The sequence below is a fragment of the Ictidomys tridecemlineatus genome, chromosome 10, assembly GCF_052094955.1.
Source record: "Ictidomys tridecemlineatus isolate mIctTri1 chromosome 10, mIctTri1.hap1, whole genome shotgun sequence".
Taxonomy (NCBI): Eukaryota; Metazoa; Chordata; class Mammalia; order Rodentia; family Sciuridae; genus Ictidomys; species Ictidomys tridecemlineatus.
Window position 1 is genome coordinate 71,022,327 of NC_135486.1, and position 21,658 is coordinate 71,043,984.

At 41.9% G+C, this 21,658-nt stretch overlaps 2 protein-coding genes across 9 annotated transcripts in view; one reads left to right on the forward strand and one right to left on the reverse strand.

Moving 5' to 3' along the window:
• Positions 1 to 6,308: 6,308 nt before the first annotated feature.
• Ankrd16 (ankyrin repeat domain 16) lies at positions 6,309 to 16,880 on the reverse strand. 5 transcript variants are annotated; one of them, XM_005320306.5, is made up of 7 exons: positions 15,818 to 16,879; positions 14,543 to 14,763; positions 13,700 to 13,742; positions 11,211 to 11,319; positions 9,193 to 9,354; positions 7,918 to 7,996; positions 6,309 to 6,507 (listed from the first exon to the last, which is right to left on the reverse strand). In XM_005320306.5, the coding sequence occupies exons 1-7, from the start codon at positions 16,129 to 16,131 to the stop codon at positions 6,350 to 6,352; spliced, it is 1,086 nt and encodes a 361-aa protein (XP_005320363.2). In that variant the 5' UTR covers positions 16,132 to 16,879; the 3' UTR covers positions 6,309 to 6,349. The 5 variants fall into 5 exon arrangements, with proteins under 5 accessions (XP_005320363.2, XP_077879299.1, XP_021578727.2 ...); XM_078023173.1 differs by having other exon boundaries at positions 14,543 to 14,925; positions 15,818 to 15,954; XM_021723052.3 differs by lacking the exon at positions 7,918 to 7,996 and having other exon boundaries at positions 15,818 to 16,880.
• Positions 16,881 to 17,032: 152 nt separating this feature from the next.
• The window catches only part of Fbh1 (F-box DNA helicase 1), a 54,666-nt gene continuing 50,040 nt past the window's right edge, over positions 17,033 to 21,658 (forward strand). The window contains exons 1-2 of one of the 4 annotated variants that reach the window (XM_078023169.1): positions 17,063 to 17,192; positions 17,878 to 17,919. Coding sequence is in view for 1 of the 4 variants with exons in the window: in XM_078023168.1 (XP_077879294.1) it covers position 17,192 (1 nt within the window). In the remaining 3 variants the exon portion in view is untranslated. Of the gene's footprint in view, positions 17,193 to 17,877; positions 17,920 to 18,707; positions 18,809 to 21,658 lie in introns of all 4 variants that reach the window. The other 3 variants (XM_078023170.1, XM_078023168.1, XM_078023171.1) reach the window with 3 other exon arrangements.

The window sequence follows — 21,658 nt, forward strand, 5'->3', positions numbered from 1 at the left end:
GCCCAGAAAGCCTGATTCTTCTCCATTGCAGATCTCTACTGCAGCTCCAATAGAATTCAGCAGCTCACTGCCAACTTCTTTCCAGGTTTTTGTCTTGCAAATCTAAAGAATGAAATTCATGAGACAATGGAAGGCAACAGTGAAAGGGAAAGGAGTTAGGATTCATTCAAGTGTGAAGAATAGAAACAGAAATTTCACACAGGCAAGAGGAGACCCCTATAGCAGTTGCTGCCTGAGTATGCTAATCTAGAGGTTTGGCACATGGGTCAACACCATTGGTCCAAATTTAATGCTATTCAGGGTTTGGCAATGTTATTGGTTAACCCTTGAGCCTGAACATTCATTCAGGTCTGCCCTACTTCCATTTTCCTGCTGCTCCATGGGAAGTGGGAGATTGAGCTTGTAGGATCACGGATGCTCCAGGGTTCTGACCCCAGAAGGACTACTGGAGTGGGATAGGTTGGCATACCCTGGCTTGCCTCTGGCTCTGGTTTGATGCACCTCAGTCCTGTGCCAGCAAAGCTGGATCCACACAGCTGAAGCCTGTGCATTCCTGACTGGGTTGCCACTCTGTCACTCTGGGACAGGGGTTGGCTTTTCCCTGACCACAATGAGTCGAGATCTCATCCAGGCTGTCTGGTACTGAAGCCTCCATGCCTGGCACACAGCGGGTATTCAGTGTTTGATGACCAAGTGAACATGGATGATCCCATTTAGGCACTCTCATTTAGAGGTGAGGAAGCTGGGGCTTAGATAGTGGTGTAAATCCTCCAAGGCCATATGATTAGCTGTTGGTTGGAATTTGAATCCAGAGCGCATACTGATAACTAAGCTATGCTGCTTCTTTCCCACCCTGTGAAAAATCTCTGAAACAGTAAAGTGAGTTATCTTTGCTATTTTTTAAAATGTTGATTCAAATACTTCACCTCTGCACCCCGCCCAAGGTGTTCTGAGCCCCTTAGAAGGGAAGCCTGGAGGAAGGAGAAGAGATCTAGTTTACAGAAGATATTGTGCAGGCTGAAATGCCAGCAGAGATGCCTAGCTTGATGTGTTCAGGCTGGAAATTGCACAGAAGCAGAAGTTAGGTGGCTGATAAATGCCATCATTCCATAATTCCTTTCTCAGGAATGCATAGGCCTGACCTCATTATGACCTGTCTAAGGGATGGTTAAAGGGGTTAGGATTTTGTAAATACTGAATGATGGGTCTAGCCATGTGTGTCAAGCCAATCTTTCCTTTCCCAGCTAATGTTAGAGGCTAGGCCTTGTTCCTACCTAATTTTCTTCTCAATATAAACTATATCACCCATTCTAATGGAATCTTGATTCCTTCTGCATGTTGCTGGTTATTGAAAGCAATTTTAAAAACTATAAGACTATTAAATAAAAGTTCCCATTATTAATTCATTATTATAGGAAATGTAATATACATATTTCATCCCCTTTCCCCAGCCCTGACATTCAGTGATTTGCCTTTCTTATTATCTTCACCAGGCCTTTCTTTTCTTACTAATCCCTCTAAACAAGAGATATTACTTCCACTTCTGCAGATGAGCCATCCCAAGGTCTCCTGACCCCGTTTCCCTGACCTGCCAAGGGACCTCGATAGCTCAGAGGGCCCAACTCGCTACTTGTTTCCTTCTCACTGTTGGTCCTCCCCTCTGACTACAAACATACTGCACTCTCAGCCCCTCTGAAAAAAATCTTCTGTCCTTCAACTACCTTATTTCTTTCATCACCATTCAACATATCCAAAAGATTACAGGCTTGCTCAAGCCCCTGCATGCATCTACTGTGCCTGGCAAACAACCTGACAGCTGTTTCCCCCTCCTTTGATTCCTGTTTTCAGTCGAATCTGACAACACCTTTCTGACTATCTTGTCTATGTCCTATCTTTAAAAGAACCTCAAAAAAACCAAAATATCTACATAAAAAAATCGACGTTGGGTTGGGGTTATAGTTCAGTGGTAGAGTGCTCACCTCGCACGTGCAAGGCCCTGGGTTCGATCCTCAACAACACATAAATAAGTAAAATAAAGTCTTGTTTAAAAAAAAAAATCGACGTAGATGATATGATGGAGCTTTACATATTGATAAAAACAAAGTTTACAAAGTTTTTAAGAGCATAAACGATTTGGTTATAATATAAAGTTAGGATGGAACACTACATATACAGTATCATCTTAACCATATACTTTTAGACAGACTGGGAGGAAATAAGAGTGGTTACAATAAGAGTGGTTAGCTGGTGGAACTATGGGGTAATTTTTTTTCCTTTATTATTTCCTATATTTTACAGTAGCCTTTTAAAGAAAAGTCTGGGAGAATACAAAGGGCATTTTTCTGGACTGCGATCTGCTGGTGAATTCCAGCAAGGCCTGGGTTGAACTGCATTTAGTGCCTGCTCCACCCTTTCTCATCTCCTGGGTTCCTTCGCTTAATTCTCAAGTTTTTTTTTTTTTTTTTCTTTTTGGTACTGGGACTCAGGGGTGCTTAACCCATTAAGCCACATTCCCAGCCCTTTATTTTACTTAGAGACAGGGTCTTGTTGAGTTGTTTAGCGCCTTACTAAGTTGCTGAGGCTGGCTTTGAACTTTGATCCTCTTGCCTCAGCCTCCTAAGCCGCTGGGGTTACAGGCCTGCACCACCATGCCCAGCAGTTCTCATGTTTCTTTAGCCTGAATTTTGTCATTTCTTGCCCACTTTGTAATTCCTTTTCTATCTTGTCTTGTAAGTATTTTCTCATATAATTTTTTGAAGGAAGTATATGTTAGGTCCTAGCTATTTCCGAGTGATTGAAATCCTTACTATTGTTGAAATTTTGGCCCTGATTGAGCTTCATTACACATACTCACCATGGGAAAGGTGTGCTTTGAGAACGGGTTGATAGCCCTCATGGAAGTGGATCTTAGTTGAGTGGCCTAGAGCCCTGATGAAAGTACAGTAAGTTATTCAGGATGAGAGGCACAAAGAACCACCAAAGGCAATCACTGACCCTTGGCTGAATTGGCAAGAGCTCTCTGGAAGCTATGTGGAGGGCAGATTTGAGAAGGACAGGACTAGAAGCAGGAGGAGTAATTAACAGGCTGCTGCAATAGTGATCTGGGGTGAGAATATGACAGCCTGAGCAGGGAGTCATAGCAGGTATAGAGTGGGTTTGACAGATTGGTGAGCTATCCAACAAATAGAACTAACTGGGACTTTTCATGGAGGGACCCCCAGGTTTCCAACCAGGATGGACAGGTGAACTGTGGTTCCCTCAGTGGAGGCAGTGAACACAGTGTGAATTTAAGCAGGTTATAGGCAAAATTAGATGTTGAGAAATTAAGTGTGAGGGTGCCTTAGCAACTCCGTGTAAAACTGTACAGCAGGCAGTAGCAAAGAAGGGCTGGAGAGAGATTGGGATGTTGCTGATAACAGGACACAGCTGAAACCAGAAGAATGGATGAGACTGCTTCAGGAGCAAATAGAACAGGGAAGAGAAGCTGGGAAGAGAAGCTGGAGCATATCAGCAATTATGGGACAGGCTCTAACAGAGGAGCTCACGAAGGAGACAGAGAAAGAAGAACCAGAAAGAAAAATCCCGGAGTGAGTTGTCACAAGTGGCAAGAATCTAGAAGATAGAAAGCACTGATGATTGGAACTCCACTTGATTACTGGAAAGGATCATAACATAAGGGCTGAAAATTCATTACTTGGTTTGGCAGGTAGAACATCCCTGGTGTCCTCACCAGGAATAATTTGCACAGAGTGGAAGTAAGGAAGCCAGACTGCAAGGGGCTGCGTGGAATCTGAGAGTCCAGGGTATCAAGGAGTGTGTATGAGACAGATGTTTCAGATGCACTAATAACTAGAAGAGGCTGCATGCAGGCACAAGAACCAGAGAACAAAGGGAGACAATTTGGGTAGGATGCTTAGCACAGATTCTAACACATAGTAAGCTCTCAATAACACAGATTGTTACTATCATCCTTCATTAACCATATATTAAAATATACTAACATTTTAACTTAATATTTTATTTTTATAGTTATATAGTTAACAAAGACAACAAAAATTCCCATCCAAGGTGCTTATATACCAATGGTAGACAATAAACAAAATAAATAACTGAAATTACATGGTATATTTGCTAGGTGTGGATGCTAAGGAGAAAAACTAGGGGAAGACGATATTAAGTGTTGAAGACAGGAATGAAATTTGAGATAAGAAGCCTTAGGTTAACTTTTAGGTAAAGACTTAAAGGAAATGAATATAGAAACTATAATTAGGAAGTAAGGGAATACTATTAATTATCATTATTATTGCAATTAGCATCCTTAATATATTATTATTACAGAAATACATTGTTATCATCTATTATTACATCTCTCTTTGCTATAATAAACATTATTATTACAATTAATGTCATCTCCAGCTGTTGAGTTGTTACACTAGTGGTAGTAAAATTTATATCAAAAAGGTATAAAGAAACTAGAACTACTGGGAAACAAAAGTGTAACATGATGTGTTAAAATCACTGGCCAGAGCCGGGTGTGGTGGTGCCCGTCTGTAAGCTCAGTGGCTTGGGAGGCTGAGGCAGGAGGATCATGAGTTCAAAGCCAGCCTCAGCAAAAGTGAGGTGCTAAGCAATTCAGTGAGACCCTGTCTCTAAATAAAATAAAAAATAGGGTTCGGATGTGATTCAGTGGTCAAGTGCCCCTGAGTTCAATCCCTAGTACTGGCTAGTTTGTATTGGCAGAAGCAAAGGGACAAATGGTAAGTGACTGTGCATGTGAGAGCTGCAAATAAGATGCTGTTCTGTGTGGTCACTAGAGGGAAGGGAAGACAGGCCAGCACCGGCCGGGTTGTGGACCCTATGTCACATATGGAATAGCCACACTTAGGATCATCTTCAGACCAAAGATATTAAAGGGCACTGACACAAAGATATATCTGAAGCAACAGGAAAATTGGCACTGGGATCTCAAATCAGCACATCTGCAAAGTGTGTGATTTAGAGGACTGTGTTTCTATTAGAACATTTATTTGACAGTCAGGGATAGGAATTCACCAATACTATCTGGGAATAGTTAAGAGGAACTGGAAGTTCTTGCTATTTACCAAGACAAGCACAATGTTGAGAATAAGGTGGGTGTATAATAAATGAATTGTACTAAATAAGAGGATTAAATCTTGCTCATAATTGATGCACACCATTTTTTAAAACTCTATTTTGGATTGATAATTATTCTTTGCAATTCAGAGAAAATGACCAAAAAAGAAAAAGGAAAGGGGAAAACAAAAGAAAACAAAAAGAAAAATAATCTGAATGCCTGAGAATTCATGCTAATCAGCTACAATATTTTTTAAAGTGATACAAGTATATCACTCATCAACAATCAGAGACTTCCCTGGGCTTATGAAAGGAGACACACACAAAAAAATATGTTTTAAGAATAAAACCTCATTCTTCAATTCAGGTTAATGGAAATTTTTGGAAACATCTTAATTGTATTTTTTTTTTTTTTTAGAGAGAGAGAGAGAATTTTTTAATATTTATTTTTTTTTTAGTTTTCGGCGGACACAACATCTTTTGTTTGTATGTGGTGCTGAGGATCGAACCCTGGCCTGCACGCATGCAAGGCGAGCGTGCTACCGCTTGAGCCACATCCCGAGCCCTTAATTGTATTTTCTAGGTGTATTTATTACTTGAAGGGGACCAAGAATTTGTCTATTTAAACAAATAGAAAGTTATAAAGTTATAAAAAATGTTATACAGATTAAAACTTTGTATTCTAACTAGCGGTATTTAGAATATAGAAAAGTTTTCATTAATTCTTTGTAAGTGTCTGTTTAAACACATAATAAGCATTTCCTAAGAAACCAAAGTTGGATCATTGTAATGGCCAAGTAAAAGTTTATGAAGGAAGAAGTTGAATAGGTCAATTATGTTTTATGGCTCAAGCTAATAGCATTTGATGTTATCATTGCTTTACCATATAGTATTTATCATAATACACTTCATAATAGTGTATATGTTACATTCATGCATGTTATATGCTTCTCTAAGCATTTCAGAGACTGACTTAATAGACATTAGCAACTTCTACTTTAAGGATAGAAAAACAAGAAATGTGGACTATGAAAAGTTTGTAACTGTGCTGGGGATTGCACAACATGTCAGTCATGGAGTCAGGAACGCAGACTCCTAGCCATCCAGGAAATCCTCAGCAAGAGAGGAACATGCCGAGGGAAGGCAGGAAGAGAAGAAAACATCAGTTACTGAATACTTTCAATGAGTCTGTTAATGACTTAAGAAACAGGATATCAATTATCACATACTTTATTGTCTCCTTTAAGAAACATCCTTATGCCACCTCACTGTGGTCAAAGCCCTGAAGGACACCTGCGGTCTTCGTGAGCTGCTGGGCCAGGGTTCCTGTTATGTCTGCAGAATCCTTCAGCCCCGACTGCAAGAGAAACTCTGCACAAACCAAGTGCTGACCTGCACAGGCCAGATGCAGGGCTGAGGGGAGATAAAATGACATGGATTTAGAACTTGACCCCCTACAGCAATGCTGACCTCATAAGTCAACTGTACCCAACAAAAATTTTGGTTCATTCAACAATTCGTATTTTATACTTTTCATCCATACCCATGACTTTACTATATTGGACTTGCAGTATTTTTTTTAACCTGATTGGGTTAAAAGATTTTTATTTTGGAGATGGGGAATACCATGGGTTGAACTCAGAGGCACTCAACCACTGTGCCACATCCCAGCCCTTTTTTGTATTTTATTTAGAGACAGGGTCTCACTGAGTTGCTTCGCACCTTGAAATTGATGAGGCTAGCTTTTAACTCCTGATCCTCCTGCCTCAGCCTCCCAAGGTGCTGGGATTACAGGCATGTGCCACTGCACCCAGCCAAAAGATTTATTTAAAGATAACAAAACCAGTTAGAAAGGATTTAAAGAACCTTTTCTAAAGCAATGGAATAAATTAATGAGAAATAGGAGACTGATCCTCCTCATCTTCACTCCTGTGTGCCATTCAAAGGCAGTCTCAATGGCATGGAAATTTTTCTCAATGTTTTATTGAATTCTTTTTCTAAGTAAAAATCACCATGAATAAGTACCACATGACAAAAAGAAAACATGTTGGCCAATATTCCCTTCAGGTGTGCTGAGAGTCTAAGAGCTTCATTGCTTCTGTGCCTAATCTTCAGGAGCTAGCCTGCATAGCTGCCTTTCCATCCCTAGAGCCAGAATCTATCATCTGCAAGTCTCTGAAGCATAAAGATCTCAGTAAACCGTTACAGGATGGCCTTTGGCTCATTGAATACTACTTAGAGGGTTTAATTCTAAAGTCCAAGCTTAAACTTAAAGCTCTGAGTGGGATTGGGGATGTAGCTTATGGTACCCACCATGCACCTCAGCAAATACCTAGCACACAGAGGCACCAATTCCCAGCACCAAAAATAAAAAAGAGAATTGGCTTTAAGAATATATTTCTGAGACCTTGCTCTTGTCCACCTCAACAGCAGGTGTCCTCATGAATTAGATACAAAGTGCTTTGATGGCACATATTGCTGTGGTTTAAAGTAACAGTAAAAAGGGCAGTGGTAATGAGCAGTGGTCATCATCATTGTCATGATAATAGCAATAGGTTTATAATTTTGCAAACAAAGGAAAATTTATTTTGAGGAAAAGTTACTGGAAGAAAAATATTAAAACCAGTGTGTGTGTGTGTGTGTGTGTATGTGTAGTCTTTTTTTTTTTTTTTTTTGTATTACCTATGTGGTTATGAGGATCAAACCCAGGGCCTGTGTCTGTTAGGCAAGTGCCTTACCCTGAGCTATACATAGCCACACCACCTCCAAACCCCAAACTAATGCTTTTAATATAAAAGTAGGTAGACTGTTTACATTTAATACCTGATCGATTTCTTTCATCTTTAGAGTTGATATCAGCACCCAAGGACAAGAGAGTCTGAATCGTGCTTGTATGTCCTTCCTGGGTGTTGAAATAAATTCATTACCACTGTGATGAGAACAAAAGAAAACCTTTACACACAAACTCTGGTGCATATTTGGCTCTTTTTAATAGTCAACTCCTAAAACCAAATTTTCATACTTAAGGAAAGACTCAGTATATCACTCTCAAATAATAAAAAAATATCTTGGCAATATTTAATTATTAGGATATAGATGATCAAGTTTGTAGGCCACATTATTAACCTAATAGAGTTGGGTTTCTGAGAATGTAAGAATTATAAATCTTATGATTTACATAGAATCCACAATTTCAAAATTTCCCAAGGAACCATATGCTTTGCTATAATCTTTAGGGTAGAGATAAATTACAAAAGATTATAACCTCTTAGAAAAGAGAATTCTATTATGGCTAGTGTTATCATTTATAATTTTTTTTTTTTTTGGTATTGGGGATTGAACCTAGGGGTACTTTACTACTAAGTTACATTTCCAGCCCTTTTTACTTTGCTTCAAGATCTCCCTGAGTCACTCAGGCTGGCCTCAAACTTGTGATCCTCTTGCTTCATCCTCCAGAGTCTCTGGGATTATAGGTGTGTACTACCATGCCCATCCATTTATAATTTATACATTCTTTGTCTAGCTAATGAGTCTGTTAGTATGTGGAGAGACCAAAATCAAGGATTCAGCTTCTATCTTTCTATGGAGGAAACTAGCTTTCTTCCTTTGGTGGTGACCACACAGGAGAGTGTAGTTGATCAGGGGGAAAAAAAAAAAATCCTACTTTTAGAAAAACAAGCCAAGGCAGGCAGCCACTGAATAATGTGTAGGTAACACACAGGACTCAAGAGCAGTTAGAACAGCTCCCTTTCTAGTGAAGAAATTTTGCTTATCTTCAGTGCTTTTACATTGGAGAGAGCAGTAAATACAATTACTTTGCTTCAGTTAAAGATCTTAACTTCTGAATTCCAGGGTAAGACTAGAGAGCTATAAACTGCATTAAATGAGTCTTTATCACATTAACATTATTCCTGAAAACAAAAAAGTTGGAAGGGAGGCATAAAGTCAGGTTTATATTTAAAGAGAGAAAGGATTTGGGAATCAGGAACATGGGCAATTTCTTTCATAGAGATGGAGCCAAACAAAGCAGGACCAGTGGAATAAATGGAATAAAGCAAGCCTACACAGGCAGAGACAACATCATGAGAACAAACCCACCTTAGCTGCAAAAAGAAGTGCTGTGAGATGGGTTGTTGTTGCTCTTGTATCTACATCAACACCAAGATCAGACACCAGGAATCGGATGGCTTCGTCTTGCCCAGTGACTGCTGCCCTGTGCAGAGCCTGAGACCCCAGGCTATCCTCAGCTGAAAAGCAAGCCTAAGAGACAGGAGGGAAGAGCAAAGGTAAGCAGCAGAGAAACCTGGATCCATATACCTGATAACATCTGGCAGTACTTATTTACTTAGTTGTCTATGTTTCTCTGGGCAGAGGATACAGAGCTTTTGTCTAAAGGACTCTAACCATAACCCCCCCCCCAAAAAAAAAGGTTAAGAGCCAGTGTTCATAAATACAGTTATTAAATATACATTGGAGATAAGATAGCCTGTTCAACAAATGGGTCCCGGGAAAACTGGAAATCCATATGTAGTAGAATGAAATTGAACCCTATCTCTCACCCTGCACAAAACTCAATTCAAAGTGGACAAAGGACCTAGGTGTTAGACCAGAGACCTGCACCTATTAGAAGAAAAAGTAGGCTCAATTCTCCACCATATTAGCTCAGGAATGGACTTCCTCAATAAGACTCCTAAAGATCATGAAGTAAAATCAAGAAATCAATAAATTTCTTCTTCACAGCAAAGGAAACAAGAATGTGAAGAGAAAGCCCATAGTCTGGGAGAAAATCTTTGCCACCTGCATCTCAGGTAGAGAATTAATCTCCAGGATATATAAAGAAGTAAAAAAAACTCAACACCCAAAACCCAAATAATCCAATCAATAAATGGGCAAAGAAACCGAACAGGTACCTGACAGAAGGAGAAATACGAATGGTCAAAAAATATATGAAAAAATGTTTAACATCTCCAGCAATTAGAGAAATATAAATTAAAACTACACCAAGATTCCATCTCATTCCAATCAGAATTGCATTTATCAAGAATACAATAAATGTTACCATGATTATTGGTGAGGATGTGGGGGAAAAGGTTCACTTACACATTGATGATAGAATTACAAATTGGTGCAACCAGTATGGAAAGCAGTACAGAGTTCCCTTAGAAAACTTGGAATGGAACCATCATTTGACCCAGTTATCCTACTCCTTGGTACTCAAAGGACTTAAAATCTGTATACTATAGAAATGCAGCCACATTAATGTTTATAGCAGTTCAATTCACAATAGCCAAATTATAAAACCAACCTAGGTGCCCCCAGGGCAAACCTACCTTAAGAAAAATGTGGTATATATACATAATGGAATATTACTCAGCCATAAAGAAGAATGAAATTATGGCATTTGCCAGTAAATATAAGGAACTGGAGAATATCATGCTAAGTGAAGTAAGCTAGCCCCCAAAAACGAAAGGCCAAATGTTCTCTCTGATATGTGGATATGTGGATGCTAACACACAATAAGGGGGATTAGGGAACAATGGAAGTTCATTGGATTAGACAAAGGGGAATGAAGGAAAGGGAGTGGGGATGGGAATAGGAAAGATAGAGAGAAGTGGACATAACTTTCCTCTGTTCATATATGAATACACAACGAGTGTAACTCCACATCACATATGACCACAAGAATGGGGTCCTAATTAGAATACGTTATACTCTGTGTGGGTAAAATGTGTGAAAATATACTCTACTCTCATGTATATCTTTTTTTTAAAAAAGCCTATGTTCCATGCTATAGTGTCAAAAGCACTGTAAGAGTCAGCTTGTTACTATTATTACTATCAAAGACCTACTATTTATTGAATACTTAACTTGCTAACTGCTCTGTGTACATGATATTATTTCACCCCTGTAGGAACCTCCTGAATAAATGGAATTTGTTCCCATATTATAGAAGGGAACATGATATACTGATGCTTAAAGAGGCCAAGGGGTACTATGAGGGGAACTTGCCAGAGCTGGGATTTGAACCTAGAATCTGAATAATGATTCAGATTCTTATCCTATAATCTAAAATTTGTAGGAAGAACCACAGGAATAAAACAAACCCATTTTTATACCTCATGCTTTTTGAGGAGCAGTCTGGCTATGTCGATGTGTCCACACTGAATTGCATCCATAAAAGGGGTGACACCACAGCTGTCTTTGCAGTCTGGTTCATACTGACACCTAGAGCCAAAACCCCAAATGACAGAGCTAAGAACATTCATCACTTCAAACACAACAGGCATGTGTGTTCTCCCTCTTCTCCCCATCTCAGTATCTCAAATGAGCCCTGAACCTTCAGGAGTACATGTTGATCTTCCCCAGAAAACACGCTCATGTCCTAGCCTTCTCTGACCTATTCGATGGCACCGTCTCCTCTCTATTTTGAAGGCTGCGTCCTTATTCCTGCCTTTCCACTACTGCCATCCTTGTGGCTCCTTATCTCTTGTACCCAGTTACCCACATCTCTTAATTCTGAAGTCAAACTACTTTTAAAACTCTGTACCCTTCCCTCTGTCTCTGCTTTCACTTCTTAAGACTAAGTCAGTTGGCAAGAGCCTCCCAATGTTCTTGGTACCTTGACACCTGTCTTGCTCTGCCATTCTCCATAGTAACTATGGTCCTCCCTCCATAATGCAATGGACAACGTCACTCCTGCTTAAACCATTCAACTGCTGCCCACTGCATGAAAGACAGGATCTCAAACCTCACATGACCTCCAAGGGCCAGAAGCACGTGGCACCTGCTCATGTCTCCAGCTTACCCCAACCCTGGGCTTGCCATGCTCCCTTCTGTTTCCTGGTCATCACGTTGTGGAGCCCTTTCCTGCCTCGGCATCCACTGGGCCTTCTGCTTGAAACATTACAGTTCCACTCTTCCCTTGGTCAACTCAAACTCTTCCTTCAAGTCTCATGTGAATGGAACTTTGACAGAGGCCTTTCTTTACCACCCCCTAATCTACACAAAGACTTGGATTGTCTCCTAGTGTTCCATACTTTTCCTTTGTAATATTACACTTTGTAATTCTATGACAATTATTTGTGGGATTATTCATCTATACTTGCTTCCATACTAGCCTACAGGTTCCACTAGAGGAAGGACAGTTTATCATCCAGAACCTAATACATGAAGATGCTTGAAAACATTTCTTAAATAAATAAAAGAAAGAATGCTTATAATCTGCAGACAACCAAGTATGTTCCCGTTAGGCAACTCCCCCCGCCCGCTCTTGGCACTGTAGGGCCAGTGTTAAGTGAATTTTAAGTGCTTTTCTCTAATGATATGCTAACCTCAGGTCATCTCTTTCACTCTGGCCTCAATTATCATTTCTATATCTAGGAGCCCCACATTTCTCTCTCTGCCCTTCTGTTTCTCTAACTCCTGCTTGAAGTTTTTGCTTGGATACCCTCAACATGTCTACAGGTGAAATTATCTTTTACCCCAACCTACTTCTCTGGTGTTCAATGTCTAAGAAAGTCACATGTGTACCACCACATTGAAAGTCATCTAGACTTCCCATGGACATCTGAAAATCATCCTTAAAGCCTCTCCTCCTTCATTCATATATTTATTGTGGTGCTAGGGATTAGACCCAGGACTTTGCACCTGCTAGGCAAGCACTCTACCACTAAGATAAGTCCCCAAGCCCTCCTTCATCCCTTTTGTTTTTCACTTAAACCTACACAGTCTACTTCTTAGACATCTCCAGATGTTTTTCTTCATCCCTCATCATCTCCCCAGCCTAGCTACTATCATTTCTTTCCCATTTCACTGCACCAGTCTCCCAAATGGAAAGTGCTTTGGAAAGCACCTTCCTACCACCCCTTACCCCATTTTATAAACCGAGGATTGAGGATCTTTGAAAATAGTTAATATCTTATTATCTCTCGACTCCAAACACTTCCATATTATCTCATGTACTTTGAACAAAATCTAAACTTTCTAACAAGGTCCACAGTAAGTATGCTTCCTTTACTGTTTAGGCTTCAGCACATCAGTTTCTCACAAGTCCTACAGTTTTTCCTGGCTCAGTGTATCCACAGATGCTGATACCTCCATCTGGATGTTCCCTTGCCTCCAAGTTGCAGCCAATTTGTATTCCTCCTTCAGGTGAGAAATTCAGTATTGCTGGGTCCTGAGATCCCTACTCCTAGGCAAGTGAGCCTTTCTGTTATTTGCTCCCTTAGGGATCCTGCAACTCCTTGCAATGCTAATCAGACATACAGAGCTTGTCAGTCTGTCTTCTTGCCAGTCTCTGATTCCATGAAGGCAGAACTGTAACTGCCTTGTATCTGTTGTAGCCCCTCTATCGATACAGAGCATACTTTATATTAGGCACTAAGTGAACATATGTATGTTAGTTGAATAGAGAAACGGATGATTTTTCCCTCATCTGTTTGATACCTATTTTGGTTTTACAGTCTAAGAATTATCTACTATGTCCTGTGTTCACTTTTCGCAAGCTTAGTTTGTTTCTTAATCTGCTTGAACTTCTTATATAAGGCCAATATTAACTCCTTGTTAGAACTAAAATATTTTCCTCCAATTTACTATTTGCTCTTACCTCTCAAGAAGCACCTTTACTGCTTCTAAACAGCCATGCATTGCTGGGAAAAGAGAGTTGAGAATTAGAGCTTTTTAGTGCATACATAAAATGCTTCTTGACTGGGGATGTAGCTCCGGGGTAGAGCCTTTGTCTAGCATACATGAGGCCCTGGGTTTGATCCCAAACACTGCAAAATAAATAAATAAATAAATAAATAGAAATAAATTTCCCCTTCTGGCTCTCCTCTCTGCCCCATTCTTGTGTGTTGTGTGTGTGTGTGTGTGGTTCTGGGGATTGAACCCAGAGCCTTGTGCATGCAAGGAAAGCACTCTACCAACTAAGCTATATCCCCAGCCCTCTGCCCCCATTCTTATCATTGTGACTTAAAGGAAGGAGCACCTAAATTGATTGTTATTGTCCTAGAAAAATAAAAACCAACTGGATAAACAGTATTTAAGTCAGCTTTTTCACGTCTGTGACCAAAAGGCCTGACAAGAACTATTTTAGAGGAGGATTAGTGTATCTGATGCTCACACTTACAGAGTTCTCAGTCCACAGATAGCCAACTCTAATGCTCTGTGCCCGAGGTAAGGTAGAACCTCATAGTGGAAAGGAGTGACTGCAGAATGTAATTCAGGACATGATAATCAGGAAGCAGAATTCCACTCACCAGGGACAAATCACAAATCACCAAAGTCATGCACTCAATGACCTATCTCCTCCAAGGATGTTCACATCCTTGATCTCTATTTTCTCAAATTGTCCATTCCTCTGTGGGTAACTTGAACAAGATGTTGGGCAGTGCTGGCTGAAGCAGGCTGCACACATGGGCCTGCATGCACACAGAGCTGTAGATTGTACCTGCAGTGTGCAGAGGAGTTCTTCTAATTTTGCTCTCTGTCTTCCATGCATCTGGGCAAACAGTGAGAAGGTACTGGAGGATCAGAGGGTCACCTTCTCTACTGGCAATATGGAAACTGTTCCAACCATCTTTGTTCTTCAGGAGTGGATTGGCTCCATGTTCTACAAGGTCCTGGATCACCTCAAGATTCTTCCTTGTGCAAGCCATCATCAGAGGAGTCCTAAGGCCAACCAGGATAAGCTGTCAAATGAAGGCAGCTAAGACATTAGCAGCAAGGTACCAGGTCTTTGGGAAAGGCACATCCTTGGCACAGATGGGAAACCTAGAGAATTCAGGGGATTGGAAAATAGTTTTGACTGGCAACTTGCCTGATGTGAAAAGCCTGGGAGAAATAACAAAAGGGAAATAATGGTGATTAATGGAAATCTACAGCAGGGAGGTACCTGAGAGGCAAAACTGTTTATGAGCCAGGATAGAATCAATTATAACAGAGCTAATAAAAGCCATAGATGATCCTCAAAACATAACTAGGTCTACTTTTTCACCACAGTGGGGAAGATGTACTTAACTATATGGCTCTCTTCCTGCTGCAGCATTGGTGTGTTTGCAGTGATGCGGATGGAATCAGTGCCTATTACCTGCTAGGAAACTGCTCTACCACAGAGCTACACCCCTAACCCTCTTTTATTTATTTAAATCAGATCAGGAATCACTTGAAGGTAGGCACTTCATAGAGTTGTAAACCTTAGGTTCTTCAATTTGAAGACACCTTATGCAGAAGGCACTAAAAATAATGTTAATTCAACAAAATGGGATTTATTTATGTGATGGTACAGTACCTTGACAGTGGTGGTTATGCAAGGCCTCACTTGGTAACATCACATAGGTTCTACTCACAGCACATGTGTAACTGATGAAATTTGACTATTTGTATTGATTGTAATAATGTCAAAACAAAGCAAATGGGGTAGTAATGTAGCTAGACAAAGTGCTAGAACTTCACATCCTGGAGCTAGGAGCGCTGCACACAATTCACTGTTTGATTATATTTCATACTGCCTCACAAAGGGAAGTTACTGTCCTGTTCAGTTAACCCCAGAGAGCAGGAAGGTTAACCTTGCTGGACGATCTTGCTGCAGAGCAGGTCTCTAGGATGAAAAACTAGCAGCGGAGAAAAGCTATACTGTCAAGGGGACAGACTTAATAAGTACACGAAAATCTGATTCTGCCGGAAGTGACAAGGCGGAATGGTTTTCTGGATCCCGGCCACCTACCAGTCGGCTTTCTTCAGGCTATCCACAGCTGCCCCTTGAGCCAGCAGGTAGCGCACGCAGTCCCGGTGGCCCATTGAGGCAGCCTCGTGTAGAGGCCTCTTGTAGTCTCGGTTCGCGGCCTCAATGTCCATGCCCCAGGCTTCGGCCAAATAGGCTAGGATGTCCCGGCGCCCATGACGGGCTGCACAGTGGAGGAGGGTGTCCCCGCCCGGTCCTCGGTAGCCTCTAGCCTCCTGCAGCTCCGCCTGCAGGGCAAGCAGCTGGCCCTCTTGCACTAGCCTGCAGAGTCGCCGCGGATCCCCGGGCCGAGCCATCACCTTTGGCCCCGAACGAGTGGGAGGGACCCCGAGCACCAGTCCTCCTCAGCTGGGGCCCCGCTATCGTAGGCTGGGCGAAACTGAGAAGTGACAAGAGATTCCGCTTTCTGAACGTGACCTTCCTCTGCGACGATGTGCTGGTGTCCAGGCCCGGCCCGATTGGGCAACAGGAGAGCAGCTGCCCCCAACACCCTCAAGCCACTTGTTCTGGATGTGGGGAGGAGCCGCGATTCCCAGTTTAGGGTGGTGACTCCTCAAGGGGACAGGATAGTCGGCGATGAGCACGCTTGTGGGGCCACTCTAGTTGGCGCGTTCCAGACGCGCGCAGTAGTCTAGGCGGAGCCCAAAGGTCAGGGTGTGGGGTGTGGTGCTCTACCACCTAGCCGTGAAGTGGGACGGGGACGGAGAAACACAAGCGGCTTGACCCGGACCCTGCACGGTGCCGAGACAGGGGTAGCTTCGGAGGAACCCGGGCCGGACCGTGGCCTGCTCATCGGCCCAGCCCATGCGGCTCTTCCTCCTGCAGCCTGGCTGGCCCACGTCGGCTGTAGGGATGAGTGTGGGGCTGCGGCGCGCTGAGCCTCCCACTGCAAAGGTCTGACTCCTACGGGCGGTGTTCCTGTACTCTGCCCACTCCTCACCCAATCAGCAGTGGTACTTGGCTACCTCCCCGCCGCTACAGCTGTAGCTCCCGCGGGAACCCAGGCAGCTCTAAGGAACTCTGGGAAAGTTTCCCCTAGCCTCTCCGCACAAGCGGAAGCACGGACAGGGCGTGGCTCGCTGGCGGAGGCGAGCGAGTTTCTATTGGTTACTGGGGCCATCCGTCAGCCTGTTCCTCCGGTTGCGAGTCTCTATTGGTTCTTGGGGCCGTCCGTCAGCTCTGGCGGCGGGTGCTTCCCTGGGCTGAGGCGGGGCGGAGCTCGCGGAGGAAGTCGGTGGCCGTCTCTGCTTGCTGTCTGGGACGGAGGAGGAGCTTGCTGCGGGGTTCGCTGGGCTGGGCGGCCAGCGGCGCGGGCCCTGAGGCAGCGTTGGCGAGGGCCCGGGTCCGGAGTGCCATAGTGCGTGAGACCGTAGACATGGCAGGGAGTCTAGGCGGGGATCCGTGGCGTGGAAACTTAACCTATGGGGCTTTGCCCGGGGGTCCGGGCCTCGGGGGTGGGGCCCTAAGTCAGAGGGCGGGGCGGGGTCGGTGGAGGGTGAGTGTAAGGGGCTTCTGGCAGGTGCTGGCGTAGAGATGTGCGCTCGGAGGAGGCCCGGGCGCCCGGTGAGCTCGGGCCAGGTCCCCGCCCCCACGGTGCTCTCTGAGGCCCCGGAAGGGCCAGCTCGTCGTTTCTCTGGGGCTGGTGGAGGAGGTACGGGGACGTGGCCTCGGTTGCTGGCTCATCTACTCTGATGTTTTGACCTTGGGCAAGTCATTTTCTGCTACTCTGTTGCTTTTCTTTCCCTCCCCCTTACCTGGATATAAGAAGATTAAGGTGATGTGGGCAGGCCTTGGGCTTTGGAAGGATTCGTTGAGATTTGAGTCAGCTGTATAAGGGGTGATGGAAATGCTTAGGTTAGATACCTTAGGAAGAACTAGTCATTTAACCTCCTGGTGTTTTCAGTTCCTTTAGGGCTAAAAAAGGGGGTCGCAATTATATGTTAGATTTAAGAAGTTATTCTTTCCGTTTTGGTATTGCACTATGATTTACAAAACACCTGACATTCGATTTCTAACCCACGAACATCATTCTGGTTTTACAGGTGGGGAAATTGAGGCCTAATGAAATTAGTGATTTTAACAAGGTATGGATGATAAAGTCTTCTAGAAGGAAGAATAGCACCAACTGTTGTGTGTGCAAGTGCCAGATACTGCTAAAATAAATGGGAGATAAAATGAAAACTCAACTGTGTGATCATGACAATAAGCTCCCTTTACTAATAAGTATATTCAATTTGGTTTATTTCCTGAATGGTATGGTTACTGGAGACAGAACGGGGTCAAGTTTGTCAAAGTTTATTGATGCTTATCCCTTCTCCAAAGTGAGATGAGGTTACAAGATGATCAAATACCAGTGCTTTTAAGTGCAAAAAGTTTTAAAACATGCCAAGCGATGTGTTACTGCAGCTGTTAGAGTCAGTGCAGATTTGAAGTTGAGGTGTCTGGTAAACTTTTTGCTGCTAGTGCTTCTCTCCACCCCATTATCTATAATAGTGCTTCTCTCCACCCAGTTCTCTTCTCCTAATTACACATAACCCCACCTTCTCTTGCCTTTTGTCTCCGGTTTCCCTGTTTTTCTTTTCTTTTTTTTTTTTTGAAACTGAGTCTAGCCATGTTGCCTAGTCAGGTCTGGAACCCCAAGGCTCAAGAGATCTTCTGGCTTCACCCCCTGAGGAGCTGGGACTACTGATGTGTGCTATCATGTCTGACTCAGCTTCCCTATTTGTTTTTAAATTGAGGCACATGGTTAACAATAAGGAGGAATATTTGAATCCAGGATAATTAATTTTTTTCTTGTTTTTTGGTACTGGGGATTGAACTCAGGGACACACAACCACTTAGTCACATCCCCAGCCCTTTTTGTATTTATTAGATACAGGATCTCACTGAATTGCTTAGCACCTCACTTTTGCTGAGTCTGTCTTTGGGCTTGTGATTCTCCTGCCTCGACTCCCTGAGCTGCTGGCATTACAGGTGTGTGCCACTGGCCTGGCAATAATTATTTAATTGATATTCCAATTTGATTCTGTCTATCCTGTCTGCTTTATGAACTTAGCTTTGGTCTCTTGTCTCCCTTTGAGTAACTAGATGATGAAGTATGTGAATCTATGCCATAGTGTCTGTGATTTTCTGGAGCAAAAGCCTGGTCTGGAGGGGGTGTGTGTGTGTGTGTGTGTGTGTGTGTGTGTGTGTGGTCTCTGCAGTAAACTTATCACCCAGTTATTTCTGGGTTCTAGCTGAATTTTTTTTCTTATTAGGTTGCCTATTTCTTTTGTGCAAACTTGGAGTTTGTGGTATGCCCTTTACTGTCTCACTTCTGTAATTGTCATTGGTGTTGTGAATAGCTACTTGACTGTTTTTCCTTTTTCTTGAACTGTATTGCATGGATATATAGCACTCAACTTGGTCACTGAAGTACTGATGATTTGATATTGCTGATTTGTAAGTACACCAGATTGTTAGACTTCAAATTCTAATTTCAAGTTTGTTTCCATTATCTTTTTTTTCTGCTTACCATTTCTCTCTATCCTTTCTAGGCTGATTCTTTTTTTGGGAACTGAATATGAATTCTGTCTTTGCTCTTCTGGCTGTGAAGTTACCTAACTCCTAGAAAATTAGCTATCATAATACCACAAGTCTTTTATCTTCATTGACTGTTCAGATGCTTTTGAGGACCAGTCTCAGTCAGAGTATCTTTTGGAGCTTAACCTGTATTCTGCAGATACTTTTTTTTTTTTAATGTACCAGGAATTGAACCCAGGGACACTTAACCTCTGAGCAGTATCCCAGCCCTTTTTTTGTATTTAATTTAGAGACAAGGCTGAGTTGCTTAGGGTCTTGCTAAGTTGTTTGAGGCTGTCTTTGAACTTGCCATTCTCCTGCCTCAACCTCCCAAGCCACTGGGATAATAGGCTTGTGCCACTGCACCCAGCCCACAGATACTTTAAAATAAAACAAATTATTTGCAAAGCTGGAGCTTTAGATCTCCCTTCACTACAGGAAAAAAACAAAACATAAACCTATTTCTCCTTTTACTCTTTAATATGGTTAATGAATCATTTTTCTTAATGTTCTCTTCATCTTGTCAAAAAAATCCTTGTTGATATTCATCTGTCTTCAGCTCAATTTCTGTTGCTCTTAGGCTTTGCCAACTCTCACATTGGTTGGTAGAGTGACTTTCTGACTAGTTTTCCTGACAGTCTTCATGTCTGTCTAAAATTGATTATGTAATGATCCTGCTTTAAAATAGATGACACCCCGAATTGCCTCTATGACAAAGGCCAGTTTCTTTAGCAGGGTGTTAATAGACCTTCATAGTCTAGCTTCAGATGCATTTTCTGGTCTTATTTCCCATTTTTCCCCATTAGTGAACCTCTTGTTCTGACAGAACCCACCTTTTTGGTCACAATAGTGCTTTACTTTGCCTCTGTGTTCTTGCACCTTTTTTTTTTTGGTGGTGCTGGGGATTGAACCCAGGGCCTTGTGCATGTGCGGCTGAGCTACATCCCTAGCCTGCACATATTGTTTCTTCAGCCTAAGGCTCAACTCTTTGTAAAACCTTTCTCATCTTTTCTCACTCTGTTTACTATAATAGCACTTGTTTATGTAACATATTGCTTTATGTTTAGTAATTTGTGTTTTTGTAGTTGCCTTATGGTCTGACTTATTCATTTTTATATATTTAATGTCTGAAATAACATTTAACATCAAGGATACCATAAGGAAAGTCTTCATGGAGTTTATAATGAAACTGGGACGTAGTACATATGTAAAAGTAGTTGTGGAATAAATTGATAGTAGAAAAGGACTTTCAAACATATAAAGATATATTTTAGACCGTAAATAGAGGTCTTCTTGTTTTTCCTTTCTTTTGTCATTCTGTTCCTTGTGAGGAATGTAGAGAGAGAACAGCCCAACCCATCATATTTCAAGGGAGCAGGAAGTATTTCAGAGTATGAGATGATTCAGGGAAGAGTGAGCCTACTGACTTGGGCCTTTGAGTGTAAAAAGAAGCAGGATGTAGTGGCTGGAAGGGACCTGGCTTTGTGTCAAGAATGATTGTATCAGACAGTGGAGCTAGGGCTGTGTGTTCTCTGTGTTTGTTTCTTTTAGAACTAAGGGGGAGATATTTTGAAGCTTTTCCATTTGAGTGTACAGTAGAAGTGATATTTTTCTTGCATAGTGTTTTCTGCATATCTATTTGTTATTAAATTTCTTTGGGACATTTCAGTGATTAAAAGAGTGATATAGGAGTTAAATATGAGTGTTTTGAAGCTGTTTTAAAGCTTTCTGGACACAGAAGGGTGAACATTACAGTAGGAAGCACACTATGCCTGTAGAGCCACAAGACTTAAGTTCTTGCTGATAATCTTCTCTCAGCCCCAGTATAACTGTGGCACAATCATGGAATTGCTATGGAGATAAAATAAGAGTATAGGGGGACTAGGGTTGTGGCTCAGAGTTAGAGCGCTCGCCTAGCACATGCAAGGCTCTGGGTTTGATCTTCACCACCACATAAAAATAAAATAAAGATATTGTGTCCATCTATGACTAAAAAATAAAATATTAAAAAAAGAATATAGGAATAATCTGCAGTAGCTATAAAGCACTCAGTTATTAAGATCATTTAAGATTCAAAAGTCAGGGAAGACAAACTCAACGTTAGAAGGAAGCCCTATAGTTTTGTAGTTGTGCATTTAAACAGCAGTTATTTATGAAACAGTTTATGTATTGGGCACTGGTGATGAGTAAGTTTTTGCTGTTTACGTTATAACATAGAGCTCTTAGCCTATGAGTGGAAGACATATTAAATATGTCCCTAGA